The following is an 18,798-nucleotide window of genomic DNA, read 5'->3' on the forward strand; positions in this document are numbered from 1 at the left end:
CTCTCCCTTTTCCTGAGTGTGTCCCTTTCTCTCCCCTATGCACCCTCCCCACCAATCTGCCTTGGACATGACTGATACTTCTGGGCCATGCAGAGTGGAGACACCAGAGATTTCACGATGGGGGGAAAGCGAGTGATGTTTGTATTTTCTGGTGTTTGAGAGACTGAAAAAAGAAATGATACAACAAAAGTGACTGCCTTTGGAATTCACACACTACCTTTACCACCACCTGTTAAAAAGCAACAACCTCTGGCTCCTGATCACAGTGTAGGAAATGCAGCTGTGCTCCCAGGATCCTTTCCTGGCAGTGCCCACAGTGAGGCAGGTCTGCATTGGGCTGTTCTGCTTCCACACCTGTCCTTCTCCAAGCCATCTAACAAACCTCCTTTGGCCTGGCTTGTGCAGGTCTCTCAGAGTTAAGAATATGGAAAGAGTATATGCTCCCGATGCATGAACTTGCATTTGGACTGGAAATCCACCTTTCCCTGACACCTGAGAATTGTGTGTCATGTTTGTTTGCCTTGGCATTGGCTCTGTGTTATCCTGGTGGCTGATCTGCTTTTCATTCTGTATTTTGTGTCATCAGCTCGAGGTTAGCAGGTTAACATTTTAATCAACACCAGCATATTCACAGCACTACAAAATGCTTGAGTAAATGTCTTCTTGCATTGGACAGGGTGTTTTGGAACACGCTTTCAATGTGGTTTTGCTTTGTTTTTGGAATAAGCAGGTTCTATAACCCAAATCCTCCAGTGTTGCTATGAAACATTTTCACTGTGTTTAAAACAATTCCAACAGCCAGTGGAACGGAGTTGTACCTTAGGTACAGGAACTTTACAGGAACTTCTCCACAAGTTTGTGCTATGCACAAACCCCCTTTAAACAGCACCTTGTGAGCCACTAGTAAGTGGCTGTCCCAGGTGGGCTGTCATGGATGCTGTTGTATCATCTTGCACAAATCTCTGGCTGTAAAACTTGATGCGTTTCTTCTGATGACTGCCAAAAAAAAAATTGAGCAGGAAACCAATTCTTTGGCTTGGCAGTCATAAATATCTAATTTTTTATTGGAAATAGGTGGTCTCTGCTATTTAGTTCTAATTTCAAGGATGTTCCCTCAGTGGTTTCTACTTCTGAAAATGGGTCAATTTTCTCCTGCAGGTGGGAGAAAGTCAGGACTGGAAGCAGAAGGATCGGCCTCCCTGCTCTTTATGGTTGGCTGCATTTTTTCTCTGGTTTTAAGCTGCTGGAACTATCTGGGGAAAGTAGAAGGACTCAGAGAGGTGCAGCATTGCAAAACTAAAATACACACAAAGTGCAGTTTTGGGTGTGAATTTTGCAACTTCAAGGACTGCTGAGCTCCTGGTGGGAGAACTGCTCAGCATGGGCATAATCGTTTCACCAGCATCCTGGCACATAAGTGACCCCTCAGAAGGTAAATGAGTGGGTTTCCCTCTGGTCTTGGAGCTGTCTGGTCGCATCCTTGACCCGCAGCAGGGTACCTGTTACAGGAAGGCCTCAGTTTCGTGTGAGGGTTTGTGGAATCACAGAAGCATTAAAGTTGGAAAAGACCTCCCAGATCATCCAGTCCAACAGTTAACCCAGCACTGCCAAGTCCACCCCTAAATCAAGTGCCACATCTACACATCTTCTGAATGCCTGCAGGAAAGGTAACTGTGGGCAGGGAGACCCTGTTTCCCCGGGGTCGCTGCCTGCTGGGAGCAGTCAACAGCTGCTGACTCAGGCAAAGCTCTGGCACTGATTAACCTGCCAGGGGACCGGGCAGGGGGGTGGGATGGCTACTGAGCAGCGATTGGTTTGTGTCTGAGGACAGAGGGTGGGATTTGATGCTTCCCTGCCCTGGGCTACAACACCTGGAGAGGATCTTCCTCCTCGGAAGGCGTGTAGCACCCGGGAGGTGGGTGCTGTCATCTGGGAGCGGGGACTGCTCAGGGTTCAGCATGTCTTTCATCCAGGTACACAAGGACTCGGATTTTCCTCTCCAAAATCTCCCCTATGGGGTTTTTTCCACTAAGGAGGAGGTGAGTAACAGCAAACTTTGTCCTTGGGGTGTTGTAATTGTTCCAGGGCTATGAGAGAGCACAATTTCCCGGCAGCCTGGGAGAAAGGAAAACTTCCCAGCCTCAGACACTTGCGTAGCCTTCCACCTGTAGCTACTGCATTTCCTTGTGTGATTATTTTGATGTCATCTTCTTTAAAACTGCACAAAAGAAATGAGAAGTGTTAATAGTGATGAGAAGTACTTTGGCTAATATGTATGGTAGTTCTTGTGTGTTTGACCATTTCTGTGAAATCATTAAATCTGTTTGATCCTCTCACTCCCTATGTAGAGGCACAGCACAGTTCACACTCAGTTTTTTTAACTTAATCCCTCATCTTTTTTGTGAGTGATTGTAATCACAATGTCACCCTTAAGAAGCCACATGAAATAGTGCTCTTAGTGAGTTTGGTTAGTGGCTGCCAAAACATTCAACCAGGGCACCAAATGTATGTTTTATCTGTTTTTGCAGCTGACCTGTTGTGTTTTACTGGGCATGTTTATGCAGTGCTGCATTAAACATGTGCAAGTGTGTTATATTTAAAGCTGTGCCCAAAGGCTACAGGTTGAGCCAGCTTCAGATCTTGTATTTATGATCACATATGAAAACATGGTTCACCTTTCTGCCGAAAAGGTAGCTCCCAGTTTCTGTTTTCATGAATACTGAGCCCAGCTAGGCTGAACCTCACACCTCCAAGTGCCTGATGGGATGGAGGCCCAGAGATGAGTCCTCCTGGAGAAAAGGAAACATGCCTAGAGCTGCATCTTGGAAGGAAAAAGCAGAGAATTTATTTATCATTGCTCATGGAAACTTCATGATTACCTCTTGGTTTCTGCTGCTTATCCGTGCAGGTTTAAAAAAAAAAAAAAAGAATTTAAACCATAAGATTGTGTTTTCTGATGTGGTATTTTCTAAAGATAAAACTGAGATGGTTCATTTAATCTCCTCCTAGATGTGTGTGCTGTTATCTAGCAAGGTTGGATTATTTTTCTGCCTTCTTCAATAACTACTTGAAGAAAACATCTTCGCTCAAACCCTGTGACAAGACAGGCAAGGACTTACGGAAATTATTTAGGAAAATAACATTCTAAAAGTAGCCCAATGTTTTAATGATTTCAGGGTAAAACAATTGATGTCATTCCTGACTATCCCAGTTACAAATTAACCTGACGTGACCTTTAGGTTTTTTTTCTCCAGGAATGTTTGCTGAATAAATACTTACTACCACACTTGGAATCTTGTTTAGAAATTAAAGGTTAAAAAAACCCCAGGTTTAATAGCACGGATGGTTATTTTGGTGAGCTTGTTTTCAGAGTGACTGCGACTAGTTTGTCTCCGTTTGCCTATAGACACAAATAATTGAAATTTGTCTGCATTTTTTAGCCCCACGCAGCTGCGGCGGAGCTGCCGTGGGTCTGTCCGTGCTGCTGCCCCGCCGGCACCGCCGGCTCCGCACGCGCCGGGGATGAACGGGGGCTTTGTCTCTTGGGCTGCATCTGTCCAGCCAGTGCAGCCACAACCCACCGTTCCTCTCTGTTCCTGAAGGGAGGGTCTAGGCTGGGGTTCACATGCAGGCTGTGTGGTGTGAGGATGGGTGGTGCAGGGCAGCCTCGTCCCATGTGGTACAGAAACAATGTGCCTGGGCAAGGTGCTCTGCGTGCCTGGTGTCGTCTGGGCGGTCCAGAGCACCCGGAGTCCTCGGGGAAGGAGCTGGGGTGCAGAAATGCCTGTTTTTCTCTCCTGTTACATGGTTATAGGGATGGGATCCATCCTGCCCGTAGTCTGTCTGTCTGTGCTTCAGTTTCTCACTTGTAGAAGGGGCAATAGCATTTGGCTACTTCACAGCATATTCCAGGTGTATAGGCTTACTCTGCAATGCTTGTCATTAATGAGGGGTGGGCAAATACTTCTGGGGGAAAGGGAGAGAAACCTCTTCTTGTTGTGCTGTCCTTTCCCCAAAGGATGGGGCTGAGGCTGTCTTCCACCTCTCAAGGTCGGCCGGAATTCTGCAACGATGCTCTGCCCATAGAAGTTTTTCAGCAGCCAGGCTCATAGACTGGCTCTTAATGGCCTATTGCCCTGGCATCAGACCCTTGTCCCAGATGGATTAAACTCACTGTGGTCACTGTCTTCCCCCATGCCCTCTTTGGAGAATTTCTGGCTACAAGGATAATCTCTTCTTCTCTTCCCCCTTCCTCTTGCTGCTTTGCAGCCTCGCCACAGGCTCGGGGTAGCGATTGGAGACCAGATTTTGGATCTCAGCGTCATTAAACATCTTTTCAATGGACCAGCTCTTGCCAAACATCAGCACGTCTTTGACCAGGTATTTATCAAAGTCTATTCTTCTAATTTCCACACACATTTAGAAATGTTCCACAAGGGACTTTTGCAATGTGTGGTGAGATAATGAACATGAACTAGAAATGTGTTGTCAGGCAGATTCTGCTACAGGGAAAACCATCACAGGTGTGACAGGAAGGAGAGCTGGGGCATTGGGGGTCCAAAGAGCATTTTCAGTGAAAGTGTCATCAGCCTTTGGCAATGCAGGGGTCCGACACAAAGCCTTAATGTCAATTCAATCCTACTTGTGCCTTCAACACTTCATGGCAAGGAATTGGATGGGATGTTAATGACAGGGAGGTTGTGTTAAGGGTAAAGGTAAATATAAATGACCTCTGGTTACAGCTGGTTGAGATATCAAAGCCACTAAGGCCTGAAGTGGTGTGTTAGGATGGGGTGATGCAACCATGCAGCAGGTCCTGCTGCAGAGGACTTGTGGGGGGTGAATGGGGGTGCAGGCAGTCATGAACAGGTGGGACGGATGATTTAGGCAGCCACTGCTGCATAACCCTGGCCACAGGCATCCAACACGGATGGGAGTGCAGGACATCTTCATGCATGTGAAGGATGAACAAAACATGGTCTTTTCCCTGTTCCCCCACCTCTGTGTCTCTGCCAGCCCACCCTGAACGCCTTCATGGGGCTGGGCCGGCCGGCGTGGATGGAGGCGAGGGCTTTACTCCAGAGGCTGCTGTCGGCCGGAGAGCCCACCCTGAGGGACAGCACGGAGCTGAGGAGAAGGTGAGGGAGCAGAGTGAGGCTGTGGGAATGGTGAGCTTCCAGCTGTGCCCTGTGTCACTGAGGTCACCCTGTGATCTGAGCCACCAAAAGCAAAAGTCTGAATGTGGCCACCTGCCTCCTATGTGGGAATTAACTGGGGTTTGAGCACATTGAGTGCTTCCTTCTCTTTACTACCTCAAGATAATTCTCTGATTAATCCTGTAACTGCCTGCAGGTCTGGGGTGTCACCCTCCACCTGGAAACACCAAGCTCTGCCCTGGGGTGTGCCTGGACCTGTTGCCTCTCTGTGGAGGCTGAGCAGGGCTGCCCAGGCAGGTGTGGGGTGGGCTGGACTGGTTCCCTGGTTATGGCCCCTTCACCGTGGCCTTCCATGAAGATGTGGCTGCAAGTCTTCACCTCTCCCTTCCCCAGCATCTCCCTCCCTGCCTGTCACACCTGGAGCAGTTTGCCCTCAGCAACTACCTGACTTTGCTAAAACTGAATCTGTGGTCGCAGATTGGCTTCAGAGTTGGGGCAGTGCAGTGGCCTAGGGGCAGGAGGGGAGGACTGTGCTCTGCTCCTCGATGTGCTGATGGAAAATGTATGTTCATTAACCCCATATCTTCTTGTGTGTCTGGAGTGATGCTTTAAATGGTGCAAGTGCCTGTCCTGACAGCCAGCAGGAACTGTTCCTCCCTGGGGGACTTAGGCACACATGTGCAGGAGCAGGTTGAACCTCGGTTGAACCTTCCCTGAGCAGTGCCAGAAGTTCAAATCGGCCACCTCAAGAGCCACATCCCATGAAATCATCCTGCCCACGCAGCAGAGGCACAGGGTGTTTCTCTGTGCCCCTTGGAAACCCAGCTGGCCTCAGGCATGCCCTCCTTCCCACTCGCACCCTGACAGATGCTCCTTTTGGCTGTAACCGTCTCAAGTAACAGCAGCTTGTGCAGTCATCAGATTTTTTCTGCAAGGTTTTTTTGCTACAAGGCTTTGCAAACTAAATTAAGGAAGGAGCTGGGAGAGCAAGTCGGTCTCTTACGTGCTTCTTACAGGTGAGAGTTGCAAGTTTTCTGAGAGCTGAAGGCGTCATTTTTCATTTCAGAGCGTTTGTACCTCAAGCTTCTGCAACGATGCACCTGCCCGCCCACATCGGTGAGTTCCCTGCAGCCAAGGGCTCCTCAGCACTGTCCTTTGCTCCTGCACAGAGAAGCTGCTTTGTTTCCAGCCTGCTCAGACAGTCAGATCATAGCTGTGACAGGGAATGGGTTCTGCAGCAGCCAGAAGTAGATTATTGCACATAATGAAAGGTAGGTGCTGTCTGTGGCACAAGAATAAAAGCCTGGGGAAGCTCAATAGCAGCCAGAAGATTCCTGGACGCAATTTCCACTAAATCAGGGTTGTCTGGTGGTACATAACTCCTGTCATCAGATTGGATTACCTTTGTGATGCCTTTGTGACTACAGCCAGGCAGGAAACACTTGTTCGGTTTCCAACAATTTCCCCTTTTGCCATCAGAAAATAATTCAGGTCTTGCAATATTTTTCAAGGCAGATACTCTAGCATGGCATCATAAATAGGGATGAGTTTCTACTCCCAGACCATTACTCTGCATCCCAGATCTTACCACCGCTCCCATGAGGCCATGGAATGCTTTGGAATTAGTATATTCATGTAGAGATATAAACATTTTCCTGTTTCTAACAGAAATTTATATTTGGACCCAAACCAACTTGATCAAAGTCACTTGAGGGCATAACCTTCATAGGAGCAAGGATGTAAACTTGCCCATTTCCCATCCAACTCTGTTCCCACTGGGCTTTTGACTTCCATGGAGCACAACCCGGTTTGGGACAAAGCCTAGCCTGTCCCAAAGGAACCATGTGGAGTTCCCACAGGTGTGATACCTCCCTGAAAATAGCTTCAGATTCAATATGTCTTGTCAAAAAATTGCTGGCTCCTGTCTCTCATGAGCGCTGGGAACAGAGCACTGCCCTGGCAGTGTGATGGGGCTGTGTATCATGGAGATACAAGGAATTTAGGATTCCACAACACTTACCTGCAGCTCTGCTCTGTGCGTGGCTCTTGCTTGTCCTGAATGGCTGGATCCTCTGCTGGGAGGCTGAAACTGCAGGGGATAACTTACTGCTGGATCCTCCTGGAGCTGCAGGAGAACTTACTGAGCTCACAAAACAATATAATGAAAATGCATCCTCCTAATTTGAGGTTTTCCCCCCTTTTCCTCCGGTTTCCCGTGGTTCCAAAGGGTGGGAGCTGTTTGCAAGGATGGCAGCAGAGGGCAGCAGATGTCCTGACTATCAGCCGAGTCCCTCCACGGGGTACCACCGGCAAGAGGAAAAGCACTGGGAATTGCCTTGTCTCTGAAAGGGGGCCGCTGCTTTATGTCCTGTGCTGTTCCCTCTCTTATCTACTGAAAAAAAAAAAAAAAGAAAGCCATTTTCGTATGCATAATTTATAGGTAAACTGTTAATCACCCCTTCATGCTGTAATTACATGGCCATACCCAGCACTCTCGCTCTCTCCTTTTCTGCTCTTTTCATTGCCAGCAGCATATGATGTGCTTTAGCCCCCCCCAGATGAGGGACTTTCCTGCCATTGATCCCTATTTTATGGCTTTCTTCTCATGCAGGAGATTACACTGACTTCTATTCTTCACGCCAACATGCCACAAACGTTGGGATCATGTTCAGGGGGAAGGAGAACGCTCTGATGCCAAACTGGTGGGTAGCTTAGATTTTTCTCTAGTGCAGAATTATTTTGCAGGCTTATCTCTATGTATATATAAATTTTTAATGATCTGAGTAGTTTTTCAGGAATGTTCTGATTTCAATTCATAGCAGATGAGAACAAAGTCAAGAATTTGATACCAGAACTGATATTCCAGACCTCATATTCCCAGCCTCACCCAAGTGCACTGCATTTTGTTGCAGCAGCCACACCAGTTACCCTGCAGCCCCCTGGTTCAAAGATAGATTTACCTAAGAAATTAGTTTTTGCTGAGTGACAAAAAACCAGGGTTTAAGCTCTAAGGAATTAATTGGAGCAGTGGCACTGAAGTGCCTTGAGTGCTACATGGCTTTGGATTACAGTTCACTCATGTCTTTATATCAGAGTCAGTAAGGTGCCAGTGATCAAGCCCATCTTTGCAGAGCTCTCTCCTTGTACCTCACAACCCCACGGTGCTTCCACCTCAAAAAGCTGCTCTGGTACCCAGCTAATCATGCTCTGTGATGCTCTTTCACAAGGCTGCACTTACCTGTTGGTTATCACGGCCGAGCATCGTCTGTTGTGGTGTCTGGGACACCCATCCGGAGACCTGTGGGACAAATGAAACCTGACAATGGTGAGTCCATGGTAGGATTTTAATGTGGATTCTTACTTATTTTTTTTTTTTTTTACTTTTCCTCCACATCACAGAGTAGTGGAGAGGAAGGGTCTGGGAGGCCTTGTCTAAAGCCCAGCCTTGGGTCAGGTCAAGAGAAAGCTGTGGGTTAAGTCCATCTTGTGTTTTTATGCCAGGCAGCACCAGCTGCTCTGTTTCTTCTGGCCATTACATCTATTTCCCTACCTGCCTTCCTGATGTAAAATACTCTTTCTCCTACCTACAGATAAACCTCCAGTGTTTGGTGCTTGTAAACGTCTGGATATCGAGTTAGAAATGGTGAGATGGGTTTGGGTTTTTTTTCCTTACCACTTGAAAAAACATTAAAATAGAAACAGGGAAGAAAGGGTGGGTTTAGCTTCTTCTAAACTGAATGTCCTATAAGGTCCATTCCTGTGTTCCCCTCTGAGCAGTTTGTGTGGCAGGCAGTAAAGAGTTCTGTGGAGAAAAGCTTCCCTTTTGACGTGGTGAGGGTGCATTAGCTCGCTGGGAGGTTTGCTCCCAGAAGGGAGAGTTGTATAGGACTGTTCATTAAGATTTATGTCATTTTAATGATTTATATAATTTTTATATGATTTGTTCCCCATCTTTCCTCTTAAAAAAAAAAAAAGTGAAAGAAGTGTGATGTTGAGGCAAATTGTACTAAAAATGAGGTGAAAGCCTTTAATACTGTGTGCTTTGTAAATCAGTGCTATAAAGGGGGAAGCAGTCCCATAAAGTGGGGTACCTGTGGTGCTGCTGTACCTCTTCTTTGCAGCCTGAGTTTTACTGGCGGCTGCTGCGAAAGCAGAAGAAAAAACTTCCATATTGTTGGCAGAAAGAGACAACTGATTCCTCATAGAATCCTCTGCCATGTGCTCTGACTGTACATTTCCTAAGGGAGCGGGTGCAGGCACCCAGTTCATGACCTGTTTTATTTAGTGGTCACATTTCTCCATCTACCTCCTCTTCTCCACTGTCACAACAGGCTCCAGCCACGTTCAGCATTCCCTCAGATGACTTTAAACTCTTTCCTGTTCACTGTCTGTGGCAGAGTCCTTTCAGTGGGCAAACTTGTTCTGCATCCGGATTGTAATTAGGAGGGACTGTTTTTCACTCCTTCGTTTTGACAACATCGTGCCCTTGTTTAATGCCTGTCTCTTAGCAACACAGTGTTCTTAAGTAAATCAAGCCTGCCCGCTTCATGGAAGGGAAGAAAGAGGGAGTAGGCCACAGGTTTTTAAATCTAAATGTGTATGGGAAATGCACAGCCTGTCCTGTCCAGCCTCTGTTGCTGGTGCCTGTAATCCTCTGTGCAGTGAGGATTTTTAGCTTAAAAAACCCTCAATCAGTGTGTTGCTTTTCAATTTCAGGCATTCTTTGTAGGTCCTGGAAACAAGTATGGGGAGCCAATTCCTATCAGCAAAGCCCACGAGCACATCTTTGGGATGGTCCTTATGAACGACTGGAGCGGTAACCAGTGCTGCAGGAATCTGCCTGGAGAGGGGGTTACAGTGTCATGAGAAACCTTAGAGAGGGATAAATTACATATTTTAATAGTAGAATAGCAATCCTTGAAACCACTGGGTACAGTTGGAAGGGATGAAAATGAAGTGCTGTCTGTATTTCTCAGTGTCTATATTAATCCGTCTTCAATCAATCAGTAGAAGCAGAAATTACTGCCTAATGAAGATTTATTTACTTATAGAAGAGCTAATATCAGTCTAGTTTCTTCTGGGCAGGGATAGAGCAGCCCTGAGGATGGTGATTCCAAGGATGGTGATTGATTTCAGTGTCAGGAGAAGGAAAAGGATTTGGCAATCACAAATCCCTCAGTCTCTACAAAGATTTAACTGGTTGAAATTGGCCCTCTGACTGGCAAAGACCATTAGCTGGGTGTAAAAGCATTAATTAAACTGGGGATAAAAATGCTGGTTATATGGGGATGGCCTGACTTATTTTACTTATTGCTGACTTTTCTTCCTAATCTCGCTGGTCAAAGAAAATGGGGTTGAAGGTCCAAAAGGGATGGATTGAAATTAGGATTTGGGCACAATGGCTAGAAAAGGGTGGGGGTAACATTTCTGATTCATGTTACTCTTTCACAGGTCTGATGGCTGTGCAACTCCTAGGATACATTTAACTGCATTGCTTTGAATTTTCTCTTCCTAGCCCGTGACATCCAGAAATGGGAATACGTTCCTCTGGGTCCCTTCCTGAGCAAGAGCCTTGGCACAACCATCTCTCCGTGGGTTGTTACCATGGAAGCTCTCATGCCATTTGTGTTGCCAAACCCTGTCCAGGTCAGCAGGAGAAAGGGTTGAAATAAAGGAAAAGCAGTGGTAGAAAAATGTCAGCAGAGCTGGAAGGTCCCATCAGTGGAAATCACTGAGCTGTATAAATGCCAGGCATTTTCTTCATGGAGTTTACAAGTGTGATTCTGCTTCAGAACATATGAAGGCACCAGGGCCCTCTGAGTTCAAGTGCTCATTGATGTCACTGGCCCTGGCACGTGGTGCCCTGAGTCATCCTGCTTTAACAGGGCAGAAAAATCATCTCCTTTAAAACACCTGGAAAATAAACTGGTCAGAGATCTTCTTTTGGTAGCACTGAGCATCCAGCAGGCAATGGAGAGAGGGTGGACTCAAGCCAAAACACTTTGTTCAATCATTTCCAGTTGTCTGCATTATGTAAATGTTTAGTTAAATTGGAAAGGGTAACAGAGTCTTGCAGAGACCTCACCATCTTCTCTGTGCTGGCATAGGGCAAACATCCACGTGGAAATGATGGAGATGGCTTTTGGAGCCCAAGTGCAGAAAAAGGAATCAGATTGTAGGGATATCCTATCTGCTCAGAGAGATCTTTCTATGTGTGTTCATGAGACCAGTCAAAGTGATAACCTGAGCAGTAAGAACAGTGAAATGAATGGGGTGGGCAGCACAGGCTGGGTAAACAAAAAGTCTCTCGGGTGGCTTATGGAATTTTTCCTTTCTGTTTATTTAGACTGTGATGTATTTTATGTACTTTTAGGATCCCAAGCCACTGCCCTACCTTCAGGATAAAGAACCCTACACTTTTGATATCAATCTCTTCGTTGCTATTAAAGGTACAGCAAAGCTGAGTGGGTTACAAAGCTGAAATTGCCAATTAAGGATTGCAGAATCACCATATTGTTCAGTCACTTTGCTCTTGGTTTCACAGTCCTTCTTTTCCATCTTTGCCCAGATTGCCTCTCAGAGAAAGAAGCAAAGCTGTTCTTGCTCCCCATTGGCCATACAGCAATGTGCCAAGGAGGGAATGCCTTCCCAGATGGTCGGCTTTTGATGAGGAGGGTCCCTGTGGGGTCTCCTTGCATGGGCAGGGGAAAGTGGGGCATGGAAAGTGCACATGTGTGTGGGATCCAGATGTCAACTCAGCTCAGACCCCAGCTCATGGCCCTGCTAACTGCTAGGTCCAAGTGTTGCTCCTGTAGGAGAGCAGAGAATAGAAAATGAGCAGCTTGATGCTACTCCGGTGCTATCCATCGGAAAAACCCACTTGTTTTCTATGAAATACTGGTCTCTGTAGCAATAAAAAATGTTATTACTGGTTTCTCACTAGGGATTACAATGGCAAAAGAAGTCTCCATTCATCTGTAAAATAAAAGACTCCAACATCATTCATCCAACACAAACAAATTGCTTCTCTCTTTCTTACTCCTTATTTTCTGCAGGAGAAGGAATGAACACATCAACTACTATATGCAGATCCAATTTCAAGGTAAGACTCCAGTATGTTTTGTTTGTTTGCAGTCTTGCTGATGCCATCAGCTCCAGCCTTAGGCAGTTTTAAACTCTGTTTTTTTGCAGTAGAATCATAAAATAGAATCATGGAATCACTAAGGTTGCAAAAGACCTCCAAGATCATTGAGCCCAGATGTTAACCCCCCACTGCCAAGTCCACCACTAAACCGTGTCCCTCACACCCACACGCCTTTTGAACACTTCCAGGGGTGGTAATGATTCCACCACTTCCCTGGGCAGCCTGTTCCAATGCAGCTGAAGATCCAGCCTGGTGTGTGTCTGCACAGGAGACAGAGGGAAAAGGTTGGAGGGTGGTGATAGTTCACCCCTGTGAGATGGAACCTCCTGGGTGCTCAAGCACTGAGGAAGGGGGCAGCTCTTTCCACTGCTTGGTTTGGGGTGCTCAGAGCATCCTAAGTTATGTGCCCATCTGGCAGTGGGAGCAGAGGGCTCATAGGGAGAGGGAATTGCCTCTTGCCTTGTCAAGGTGCAATACAGCTCTGCAGCCACAGCTCCAATTTAGATGTAACTCACTGCTGCCAGCCTGGGTCTGCCCCAGCCCTTCTGTGGGCAGTGTGGCAGCTCTGCCTCTACCCACTGATTGAAGCCAGGAGATCTGAGTGCCAGCTGCAGCATTTCTCAATCAATTTCATATTCATATTTGGTTCTTTGCATAGTAATTACCTTAATCAGTAAATCAGTAGTCAGCAAATCAGTAATAAGGAGATTTTTCTGTAAAGCCATTAAAATACTGGACTTAATCATGGAGCCTGGGTCAGTAGTGCTGGCCTTAGAGAGGAAGAAGAAAAGGGAAAATCACATCCAGCTGAAAAAAGGGAAATTTTAGAGAACTAAATTGCATGTTAAAGTATGTGTTTTATAAATGCTATCAACCAGGCCACATAACTGCTCAGAATGCAGTTACTTAGTAACTGTGGATGTTACTTTTAGGTTGTTGAAGTTTCCTGATTAAAGAGAGAATTTTTCCTTTAGGGACAGTCTTACCAGCATCATCCCGAGAATGCAATATATTTTGCATAGCCTAGTGGCACACCAGAGGGGTTTGTCCCTCATTGCTTTAGCATCCTCTTCCTGCTTCCTCCAGCACATGTACTGGACCATGAAACAGCAGCTGGCTCATCATTCCATCAATGGGTGCAACCTCAGACCTGGAGATCTCCTGGCCTCTGGCACCATCAGTGGACCTGTAAGTGTTTAAATAGTGACAATCACTGGCAGCTGGTCAGTGATCCAGAACCAGCTGAGCAGGGCTTGGGTCAGAATCCTGGCTGATCTGAGCAGCCACGGAACTATTTGCAGTTCTTTCCCAGGCACTTTGATCTGCTGCTGCTTTGGTAGCCCCAAAATCACACTGTGAGGAGTTTTTGGTTTCGTTTTTCTCTTTTTAATTGGTGTTTGGTTTTTAGCCTCTCCTGCATTCCTTTCTCTAATAATTGTTTTACAATAGATGCAAATTAATTTCTGTGTCCAAGCATCCAGAGAGCCCATTTACCCTCTATGAAAGTCTGCTAAGAATGTAAAAGGTGCACGGGTATAACTTTTAGTTTCTCCAGTGAACTTGGAGCCAACTTCACAAGCTGTTATTCCCCTTGAACTACCATATGGGCGATTGTTACAATTTATGGGTAACTCACACTTTCAGTAACACCAAATACAAATCCTGTACATGCTGTCTCAAAGACAGCCTCAGGTAAGTTGTTTTCAAGATGGGATGCCTGTACTTCCAGTTTGAGCATTTCTCATGTGCTTTTTGAGTCTTCTAGCTATTGTACTGGCAGAATGACATTAGAGATTCACAAACATTCGCCAGCTTTGCTCTTTTGAAGAACAAAATGTAATTAAAAATCTGAAACGTGACCACATAAAAGCAATGGATTTGTAGAAGTCTCCTCCATTTGTTTCCATTCTTGCTGTGGCAGACCCAAACTGCTTTTACAGGGTTGAGCACTGTGTTAAACGCACCAGATAACAGCTGTAAACATCACTGCTGATAGCCAGCAAGCAATTAAAATGCAAAGACAGGGAAAGAAGCCAATGTGTCAATGAATTAAATCAACAGCAAAACTCTGTTCCTTAGAGGTAACATACTTGTGTGTCTGGTCCCAGCAGCAAGTAGCTGAACAGCAGGAGAGATACTAAAAAGTTGTTAATTTGTTTATAAACTCTTCCTGCAGGAGCCAGAGAGCTTCGGCTCCATGCTGGAGCTGTCCTGGAATGGAACAAAAGAAATCCCCATTGGCAGTGGACAGTCTCGTAAATTCCTGCAGGACGGAGATGAAATCATTCTGACAGGTACTGGTGGATAGCTGCTCTTACACTGCATCAAGGACACAGTTCCATGGATTGATCCCAGCAGGGCAAGCACCTGGTGCAGACATGGGCTGCTCTGTACATACCTGCCATGCAAGCACAGTTGTTTCCATCCTACCTGCCAGGAGGCAAAAGCAGGTAGATAGAAATTTCCCTGCCATAAATGCTTTCCAGATGAGGTTGTTGGCTTTGCTAAGTATTTAAGGCTCTTGCTATGCTGGTGTGTGACTGCTAAGGGGATGATGGAGCTAGGTTTGCCTTTAAGGGTAAAAATACCCTGAGACTAGAAGCAGTTGATGTATTGCTGCCACCACAGTTCAAGTTTGCATGTAGAGCAGAACTCAGCAAATGCTGAAAGAAGTTATTCTGCAAATAATATTTCATTTGTAGCCTGGGCATCTTCAATGAAGTGTGTTGCAAATCAAATATGTGGGAAACAGCATGAAGCCTGCTAGAACAGCTGACCAATTCCCCTCTGAAAAGGGCTCTGCTTCAGAGCTATTTCATGCTGGGACATGATTTTAGTTTTCATCTCTATGAACTAAGGATTTTGTGAATTAAAATCTACCACGGTGTTTTGTGATCTTAATCCCACTCCTACTTCTTTTTAACCCAAACCTAGCGCAAAACAAATGTATTTTTAACTTTCCTCTTTTCAACCCCTTTATGGCTTTGAAGTGGCAGATATTTGGCAAGAACAGTCATGAGAAACTTTTGGTTCACGCCTGCATGTCTTTGCTATGTTGCTTACTGAATTTTTAGGGAATGTTTTGTGGGATGTTGCGCGTCATCAGGTGAGGTCCAGCCTGGCTCTGAGCTGCTCCATCCTGCTAATGTGATCAGAGATAGTCTGCACAGGAACAAATGGCTCAAGCAATGGGAAAACACTAACAGGTGTGACTGAGGGCAGATAAAATGTGAGTGACTAATGCCTGTGAGCAACCTGAAGGTGTGATGCTACTGTGAGCCTACGTACCTGTGCCTTCTTAATCCAACCAGGACTTTTAGAATTTTTGACAAAACAGTCTAATATTATCATTTTTTTTCAGAAAGATTTTTAACAAAACCCAAGAACTTTTCTGTGATGAAAAAAGAAAGCAATGTACGTATTCCAGTCTCCCAAGCAATGGCTCTATAAGTGGTTTTGGTGGTGCTGCAGCCAGAGCCCCAGTGTCTCCCACCTGGCAGCCTGTGCAATAGCCTTGAAAATTGTGTTTCTGTGAGGTGCTGCAAGTTTTACAGAGGGAGATGCTGAGACAACTGGAGATTGAGAGGTACTGGACAGAGCCATAGATAATGAAAACCAGGAGTCCCCAATACCTCTGACATCCTTCAGCCTCCCAACAACCCCACAACTACTCATGCTGACACGTGTAGGAATGTGACACTGCTCTCTACAGGCTCCCTATATATCCAGTGCAGAGACACTCCTCCAGCAATTCCAAGTGCCACACTGCCCTCCAGAGTTGCCAATCTCCCTCCACTAACTATGCCAGGAGCCCTAAATTAGGGTATAGTTAAGTATGATGAACATCCTTTTCGATGTTCATGCTGATGGTCCTTATTGGTGAGAAGCACCTTGTGGTTTGGGAACTGCTGCCATGGGGATCCACCTCAGGGACAAATGGGATTGGTCCATAACCCATGCTATTCTTCATGCCCAGAACAAGCTGTGTTACTTACATAAATACTTGAATCTCGAATGTCTTTAGCCATTAAAGATGGCAGAGTGGCACTGGTGTTGACCTGGATGAAGGCACTGTGGGCCCAGTGGGACAGTCTCATGTTCATTGATCTGCTGGGCTATTTTACACTGGCAGCAGTTTGTGACTGTGGTGGTCAGGGCATTGCAAAGAGCCAGGTGCTGCTGGGGCTGTCTGCTGGGACAGTTTGGGATCTGCTCCTGTTTAGTTATGTATGGCAGGTCCAGTGCCTTAAGGCACTCTTGAGGCAGGGCTAGTGCTATTCCATCTTATCCCCGAGGTGCTTCCAAGTACCCAACCCATCATTTTTAGTTTCCTGTTTCAATCTCATATTCTTGTTCGCCATGTGGGAGCTATTTCAGAGACCTAACACATAAAATGAGAGAAATATATTTCTTTCTCCCAAGAAATGTGTCAGGGAGGGAGCATTGCAGGGGACGGGCTGCTGATGGTGTGTGGCAGCCAGCTGCAAAAACCCCTCAGTAGCTCCTTGGCACACATACAGCTCAGGCCAGGGCTGCTGGCAGCACAGAGCTCGCTTTATTTAATGTGCTTCTCCTTGGTGCTGCTTTAAATCGTGGCTGACAGCGGGAATAACTAAACTAGACTGAAATAATAAGCTGGCACTCAAAGGAAAGCTGGCAATGAAGCCTAATGAGACAAATGGAAGCGGAGCTGAGCCTTACAGCACCTTACTCCAGTATTGTTTATGGATGAGGATTACCTGGCAGACACTGGGATGGTGTCTGTGGCTTTACACAAGCATTTACAGGCACTGCTGTCCTTGGGAAAACTTCATTTCAGCCTGGCTGTGAGAGCTGCACCGTGGGTTAGAGCTGCAGGGTCTGTCCTTGTGCTAACTTTGGCTACCCTGCAGCCTGAGCCCACCCATCCTCTTCCTCTTAGGTGATTTCCACTGACCTGTGCTAAGGATGGGAATTAGAGTTAAGGTCTGTTCTGTTTAGCTCCATCTTGGCCTCTTGAAGGCAGCTGTTTCTTATCACGTGCAGGGAAGGTTGATGTATTCCATCAGGAAAATCCATCTCTAACTATGAAATCAGTCCTTAAAATCCAGCATATGCCACTTGTGTCCTCCCTTTGATCAGCTGTTGTAGCAGAAAGCTACAGTAGGTCTCCTCAGCTGTTTCTTCCTAGAATAGACTTCCCAGATGGGCCAGAAGGCCCTGGCTGTGTCTCCTCCCCTGCCTTGCCTGCAGCTTTGCTGGTGGATGCTGTTTCTGGAGCAGCTTGGCTGGCCTGTGGCAGCAAGAGGCGCTGTGGCATCTCCATCCCAATGTCATCTCCTCCATCACACAGGAGTAGGGAGAGATTGAGTTGTCCCAGAGTTAGAGATTCTGTCACAGCCCCACGAGTTCAGCAGCAGCCAGCAGACCTTCCACATCTGTCAGAGAGGATAAATGAGTACTTTGACTCAGATGCCGAGTTTTTCCTGGAACTAAACCACTTGATTTTAGAAAGCAAAACAACTTCTGCAAGGGTAGGTCCTGCTGTTTGGCAAGGTTTAATGACCATCTTTCTGGCTGTAAGCATCCTGATGTCCCAAGAGCAGACCTAATGCTCCAGAAAGAGAATCCAGATTTACTTGATTAATTGCAGGGCTGGACGAGGCAGCAAATGGCTTTGCCAGTTAGATTGATGGTGCTCCAGGTTAGGTTTGAAAACAGAAATATTGCATATCTTGTTTGCTCTTTGATCAATTCACTGAACTTGCATATTGCTGTAGTTAACATTTTGTGCTTCTTTTTTTTCTTATATCTCTGAGCTACTTGAACTCTTCCAGGTGTTTGGGGTTTTTTTACCCCTCATTGAATTTCTGATATGTTTTCACTTGGTTTTGGTCTCTTTATGCCTTTATTCACTTTTATTCCTGGTAAAATCCTGCTGTCCTTACAGAACAAGCTGTCTGTTGTTTTCTGTCCCTTAGGTTACTGCCAGGGCAACGGCTTCCGCGTGGGATTTGGCCAGTGCTCGGGAAAAATCCTTCCAGCTCTGTCAAATCCCTGATGACTGGAGTAAGGTGACATCTGAGGAGAAGAAACTCTTCCCCCCACCTCTACCAGTCACGCTGCTTTACTCAGATTTATTATTTTTATATGAGTGATTGAAATCTTATTATTTTTAATTATCAATAAATATCTTAAAGATGAATGTGTGTGATAAGAAAAATATTTCAATGCTAGCTTAAAAGTCTCAGAAGAGGAATAAGATGATTGAAATGGAAAGTGAGATTCTTAACTTTTCTACTATATTAATGTTTTTTTCATAATTATAAAAAGAGACTTTCAAGTAAACTTAAATATTCAGAGTACTAAGTTGATGATAACATCTGAGATTCCGTGCTGACTTCCTTTTTCCTCAGTGTTAATATGCTGGAGGTAAAACCCTGAAGGTGAGTTGCATATGGATGTTAAAACTTACAGACCATCCTGTGTAAGAGTTACATGACTATGCCCTAAAATAAT

The 18,798-nt window shown here is 45.8% G+C and overlaps 1 protein-coding gene across 1 annotated transcript; it reads left to right on the plus strand.

Annotated features, from left to right (window-relative positions):
- The first annotated feature begins 1,836 nt into the window (after window positions 1-1,836).
- Window positions 1,837-18,484, plus strand: FAH (fumarylacetoacetate hydrolase). The gene is made up of 14 exons (XM_008925394.3): window positions 1,837-2,039; window positions 4,270-4,380; window positions 5,017-5,138; window positions 6,223-6,272; window positions 7,768-7,858; window positions 8,384-8,481; window positions 8,747-8,799; window positions 9,873-9,972; window positions 10,672-10,802; window positions 11,530-11,605; window positions 12,212-12,258; window positions 13,387-13,488; window positions 14,477-14,594; window positions 18,261-18,484. The coding sequence occupies exons 1-14, from the start codon at window positions 1,845-1,847 to the stop codon at window positions 18,338-18,340; spliced, it is 1,374 nt and encodes a 457-aa protein (XP_008923642.2). The 5' UTR covers window positions 1,837-1,844; the 3' UTR covers window positions 18,341-18,484.
- The last annotated feature ends 314 nt before the right edge of the window (window positions 18,485-18,798 follow it).

The sequence above is a fragment of the Manacus vitellinus genome, unplaced genomic scaffold (genome assembly GCF_001715985.3).
Source record: "Manacus vitellinus isolate BGI_N305 unplaced genomic scaffold, ASM171598v3 scaffold_16_pilon, whole genome shotgun sequence".
Classification (NCBI taxonomy): Eukaryota; Metazoa; Chordata; class Aves; order Passeriformes; family Pipridae; genus Manacus; species Manacus vitellinus.